Genomic DNA, 6,177 nt, shown 5'->3' with positions numbered 1-6,177 from the left:
GGGGTGGAAAGGCTGTTGATACATAGTTGGGAGGCATTTCCCCTGAACGTCCAGTGCTTCCACGCGGGGACCCACAGCCTACCTTCACGGCCTCCTTAAGTTTCATAGACATCTGGGAATACCATACATGCCTCCCAAGCCAATTACACACCTTCAAACGGGCACGCACTTTGATTTGGACAGCGAGAAGGACTTTCCCAGATCACCGAGATCAATCACAGCACGATAGCACTGTGAAAGATTTATTTAGTGACAATGCGCAGGAATACATTTCAAGGCTATACAACGTGGGGAAGTCGCTAAATTACCGCTGATGTAATATGTGCAATTACACCAGACGTGAATCGATTTTTTTCCCTCAGTTATGATCTCATAAGGCACGTCCTTTGTAACTAACGACAATTTCTAAAGAATTTCTGAAATCCTATAACCCCTGAAGTGAACTTCTGCTGAAGTTCAGCTGCTGGCAGAAAGGAGACTGTAGCAGGAGTCCAGCAGCGGGCTCATCTGACCTCAGTGTAACTCATTTACTTATAATGGCGAGTTTCAAGCACAGGCCTTAATCCAACTGTAAACAAAGCCAGAGAAAGAGAGAGTGAGAGAGAAACTGGAGACTGCACGGGGCTTTCAAAAAAATGTTTTAATTAAAACGCAATTTTAGATTGACTGGCGCTTTTTTAACAGCACACACTGTGCTGCAATAAAAACGTTTCTGTCTTTTAAATCACGAGTTGACCTCAATCTTTCCTTAAATAGTTTAGTTATATGTGAGAAGCGTACCAAACTATGATTTAAAAAAATTTATTTTCTTTTTGGATGTGCAACAAATAATAATAATAATAAAAAACATATATCCAACACTTCTATCCATGCCAGTAATAACGCCATCTGTTTTTCCTAGCTGGCAATAGTGGGAGGTTTTACCATTAAATTGATGGATATGCAAATGCAATCACCCTCCACGTGATGTATGAAAGCTAATTTATTTCAGATGTAATTTATGTTGACTATCAAATGTAAGCGTGCTTTACTTGGCAGTAGTTTCGCCCTCCTCACTGGCAAGCACGCTGGGTAAAAACAAGGGGGGGAAGTCAAATGCAAGCAGCTTTCATCGTCTTTCTTTAATGCAAAAAAAAGTTATATACAAACATTTACAAAACTGAAAAAACGATAATAAAAAATAGGAACGTATTTATTTCAGACACAGGATCTATTCTCCAACACGTTTCATCAATAAATAAATAAATGCATTCTGAAAAATATTTTTTTTGCACAGGTTAGATCCACAAAGTCAGCCTGTAATGTGAGCCACACCACCAGTTGACAGTCTCCCTCTCTCTCGCACACACACAAAAACGAGAAAAATAAAAAACAAAAAAAACTGAGACTTCAATAATGCACTTTGACCTCCACAGAAATAAAGCCCAAAGGCATGCATTTAAAAAAGGCGAAATTTTAAACATTCGTCGTCAACAGCACGAAAACACACCAGAATTGGGGTGTATGGAGCTAACACACACGGCTGTGAGTCCCTTTCGGGCCTCTGCACATAACTTCTGATGTCGTTAGGCGATCCCATGTATCCAGCATTGGACTCCAGATTGTCCCTTTTCAGAATGTGAGTAGTAGATTCAGCAGTCACCTGTAGGTAAAATAAGGCATTCGCTAAGTCACGAAACTCTGCAGAAAGACACAAGGAAAAGTGTACAAAGTAAAGCTGCTTAGGTTGAATTACACCACTGTAATGTGCAGCCATAAAACAGTCTATTTATTTATTTTCCAGTCATGCAGTTTTAGTTGAAAAAAGCCAAGCGTACCATTTTGGGCATGATTTCTCCAGGTGCTAGTGAGATGTTGACATGGACCAAGCGCCCTCCATCCTCCACACAGAGAAGGCGTAGCTCAGCCTCTCGTGAGCCACATAACTGCAGCTTGACATTTTGGAGTCCAGCTCGTCGCTCTGCAGCACCTGGCAGAGGAAGTCGATGTATCTGGCTGCAAGTTTTAGGGTCTGTATTTTGCTGAGTTTGTCCGAAGGTAAAGTGGGGATAATTTTCCGCAGAGCCGCGAAAGCCTCGTTCAGAGACTGGGTCCTCTGTCGCTCCCGGACGTTGGCCATGACCCGCTGCGATTGGAGCTCCTCGAAAGACTGGGGGCTGCTGCTGCTGGACTTCTTCCCTCTTTTCCCAGGGGTCGGGCTATCTGAGTCCTCCCCATTTTTCCTGCTCGGTCTCCTCTTCCTCCCACATCTCTTCGGCTGTCTGTCCAGCTCCCCCTCGCTGTTGCTCAGGCTGTCCACAGGAGAGACTGGGGAGCTGCCCGATTCTTCCCCCAGATTTTCCTCAGACATCTCCACCTGGGTCGATGGCGGCCAGAAAGTGTCCCCCCAAAATTATTTCCCTCTCATGAAGTCAAAGAGTTAGTCCACCTGTGGCTCTACCAGGCTTTGAAGGCACCAACGAATCCATAAATGGGTTACGGGAAAGACAAGTCTTTTCTGTTACTTGAGATACTTAAGCAGTTCTTATAGGCTGCATGGCGTAAACTTTTTTGGGGGAACGACGGGATTGGTCAACAAGATGAATTACGTGAGTCGAGGGGCGGGAGTATCTCGGCAACTATCAGCACAGCCCTCATTGCAAAGCCAGAGCTGGGAAAGGCAGCATAAGGTGCTATTTCTCATGATTGCCTGATTATTATGATTGCAAAATAGACATCAAAATATAAAATGAAGTGAAAAGCAGAACACGAAAGAAGAGCTGAATTTAATTAGGCTCCTAGCAGTGAGGGAGGAATCGAAAAGTCAAAGGCTGATCAAGGCATTTTCCCCGTTTTCCTTTCCAAGCAAAACGGGGAAAAAAGACACATGAAGAAGTTCACATAGCAAAATGACACACAAGACATGAGAATTAAAAACATAAGTTTGTAGTTGAACAGGAGAGAAAATCAAACTGAGACTGGAATAAAAAACCAGACTAAATAAATTAGTAGAAACGGGCGCACACAACAGATATAACGCTGGCACGTGTGCAGGTGTCATGTCTTGTTTATTCCTAAGAATCGGTGTGTATCACGCAAAAGTTCCTTAACGAAAGAGATTTAATTCACCCGCTTAAGCATAACATGCCTCTACACGGCTGGGGAGTGCAAAAGGAAGACTTTGCTAGGATCCTGGTGTTGATGCTGTTTGTGCTAAAAAGGTCTTCAAAATGAGAAAACACAGCAATAATGATCCAGGATGAGGTCTTTCTTTCCTTTCACCAATCCATCATTTAAACAAGCCAACTGCTCATCCATCATCCAACTTCGGATCACTGTGTGTGCTACAATCTCCACTAGCTGTTCTCTTTTTAAGAATCAACTATAGTAAATTGTGGGGGTACATCTGCAGATATTGGCCATATAGATTTGCATGGGATAAGTGATCCCATCTCACATTTTACCATATAGTGTAAAAGATTATTTTTAAGAACCTAGAGGGCTATTTTAGTTGTAACATTGGGGGGAAAATTCATGTAAAACAGTGTTAGATTCAAATTGTTATGTGCTTGCTCACTCTGGACAAAACTAAAGGAAATTATTTTTTTGCCTGTTGTTTCCAGCCAGAGAGATGAAAAGAGGGCAGCTTTGTGTGTTTGGCTCTCTGGTATTTACTAGGTTGGTGATACAATATCCATCTTGTTTAGTGGAGGATTACTTTGTTTAGGTTGGGAAGAGTGTAGTCCACAGGAGCAGCATCTGGTTCAGGAAACAGGGGGGGTCAGCCAGGGTCGAAGGTCACAACACTACCAAACATCCATTTACATCTTCGTGGAGGCCTGAGACTTAGTAGACGTATTGTTCCGAGGGAAACAGGCTTGTTTAAGTGAGCGGTTTCCTCCTTGTATCAAAACTTTTACATTTTAACTAAAGAGACAATAAACTGTGTTTGAAATTTGTTATTGCAAAACATGCATGCTCATTCATTCACTCATTTTCCTTTGTTAAAAAGTACATGTGAAATGTTTAATTAAAGATTGTGACTTTCAGAGATTTGTACGACTTAAAAAAAAAAATCAGAATAGCTAAGGCCTCATCAGGGTGAGTGTATCTGTCTAGTATAATAAATCTCTGGTGTAAAACTTTGCACAATCATCTCTGCTGTACAAAAGAGACAATCCAGTTTTATATTTACTGTTTTTTGAGCTGTTTCCTTTAAACTGAAATGAAATAAAGTGTTCAAATGAATGAAGCCTTCATCTTTTTAATGTCAATCCATGTGTCATGTACTTAAACTGTCGCAAAGCACATTCATTCAAGTGCTGGAAAAAATTTGCTTGAATGATTAAGTGCTGCAGATCTCTCTCTTAGATAAAAACCATGATAAATATATAAATTATGATACTCAACACTTCCACTATCGTGCCTTTAAAAATAAGTTACAGCTTACAAAGGAAGTGTAGCGCAGTGCTTCGTTGCTATTTGTTATCTTCTTTTACAACTCAGATATTTATGACTACACTGTATTGTATCACTGAGGAGTTTCAGTCGGTTGCCTTCCTGCGTCTGCACACGTGAACTAAGCTTTGTAACTTCTGCAGCCACACTTGTGCCAGAGGAGTTGTGATTTCAAAGTGAGTGCACACTTAGTTCACGAGGAGTCCACATCTTTCCTCATTTTAAAAAGCAGTAATGCAGAAACTGGGATGGACACCCATGCTACATTTACATTTCTTGGCAGATCTTTCTCCAGAGTTCAGCTCTTTGCTGCTGAAGTAACTCTGAGAAAACACAGCTGCTTCTCGAGAATATGATGTCATCACAGGACAACTCCTCCGTGTTGATCTTCAATAAGGACAAAACCTTCATCGGTCAGTTACAGACTCTCAGGGCTTGAAGTGCACGAAGAGGAGATAAGCAGCACCGACTGCTTTCTTACTGCTCAGCCTAGAGTAGTGGCACGTGACAGATGAAGAAAGCCTTTTCCCTTATCAATGAGCAATGAGTGGCTGTTGTGATAAAGTCAAATGCATATTACCGATTCATGCAACTTGACAAGCCAGTCATGTGTGACCCCAGAGCGTCATTAACCACGCCTCCCTGAGGTCACATCAAGGCAGGCGCAACTCAGGCTCTCACTCTCGAAGCACTGAGTGAGAGCGAGATCCACAGAGACCTGTCTATTTTCTCTGCTCAGGTCTTGGAAGGCCGTGTTTCTCTATCAACCTTCTCATATCTATTGAAATAACAAACCACAGCCCTCCACATGTATGAGTCTCCCACTATTGACAGTGATATTCATGTTCACTCCATTAAAGTGTAACCGCAATGAGTCCAGTGCCAGCTCGCCAAGATGGATCAACTGCACGGAATGAGAAAAGACAGAGGTGCGCTCTTCAAAGAGCAGCTCCAGATAGCGTCTAATCAGCCCTCGGGACTAACAAGGTCAAGCAGCAGAGTTGGATGACCACATTTTTTCCTCTGAAATACTCTCAAAATGTCCCAGTCTGTGGAGAAACCAGACATCGTAATCAGGGTTCTTTCTGATAGCGGGGGATGGCGAGATTTGGGGTGTTGAATTGGGAAGTGATGATGAAAACAGCCCTTTATAAGCTGTCTGGACACATAGGAGCCAAGACTGCTGAAGTTAGCTGTAAAAGAAAGCCTTTGAAAGCCTCGGCGCTTTGATGTTACAGGTTCTAATCGTGGCTCAAGCCAGATTTCACGGAGCAGAATACAAATTTACTTTGAGAAATGCAGCAAAGCCGAGCCCATCTCTGCCCCTTCCTTATCTAATAAAAATATCATTTTTTGAGAAGCGAAAGGCTCATGTTGTACACAAAGAAGTGCAGATGTGTAGAGGCATGAGTGTGAGTGTAATGGATGTTCTGTTAAATCTCGTCATGTGATCCTAATGACTCTGCGGGATATCAGACAGCTCAACCGGACAATGACACCTTATTAGCCACTAAGAACCAACAAACGCCCAGTATGTTTTCACAGCTTGGAAACTCTGGGTGATGTGGGGACTGTGAAGAACTGGCATCCCAGCAGTATAATCTCGGCTTAAAACACACACAGACACACACTTGCACACACAAAACAAACACAGACCCTCCTCCGAGAGCTTGAGGAAGAGTTTCACTGGCCAAATGTTACTCACAAAACACAATTTATGTATTCTCTGTATTGAGAAAA

General features: G+C 42.3%; 1 protein-coding gene across 2 annotated transcripts; it reads right to left on the bottom strand.

Annotated features, from left to right (window-relative positions):
• Nucleotides 1–1,102: 1,102 nt before the first annotated feature.
• On the bottom strand, nucleotides 1,103–2,505 carry twist1b (twist family bHLH transcription factor 1b). Of its 2 annotated transcripts, none has more exons than XM_042223827.1 (2): nucleotides 1,818–2,505; nucleotides 1,103–1,680 (listed from the first exon to the last, which is right to left on the bottom strand). In XM_042223827.1, the coding sequence occupies exon 1, from the start codon at nucleotides 2,348–2,350 to the stop codon at nucleotides 1,844–1,846; it is 507 nt and encodes a 168-aa protein (XP_042079761.1). In that variant the 5' UTR covers nucleotides 2,351–2,505; the 3' UTR covers nucleotides 1,103–1,680; nucleotides 1,818–1,843. The 2 variants fall into 2 exon arrangements, with proteins under 2 accessions (XP_042079761.1, XP_005934793.1); XM_005934731.3 differs by having other exon boundaries at nucleotides 1,103–1,642.
• Between the last annotated feature and the right edge of the window lie 3,672 nt (nucleotides 2,506–6,177).

This window comes from Haplochromis burtoni, unplaced genomic scaffold (genome assembly GCF_018398535.1).
Source record: "Haplochromis burtoni strain Fernald_Lab_line unplaced genomic scaffold, NCSU_Asbu1 Contig_120, whole genome shotgun sequence".
Taxonomy (NCBI): Eukaryota; Metazoa; Chordata; class Actinopteri; order Cichliformes; family Cichlidae; genus Haplochromis; species Haplochromis burtoni.
This window is presented reverse-complemented; position numbering and strand designations above follow the sequence as displayed.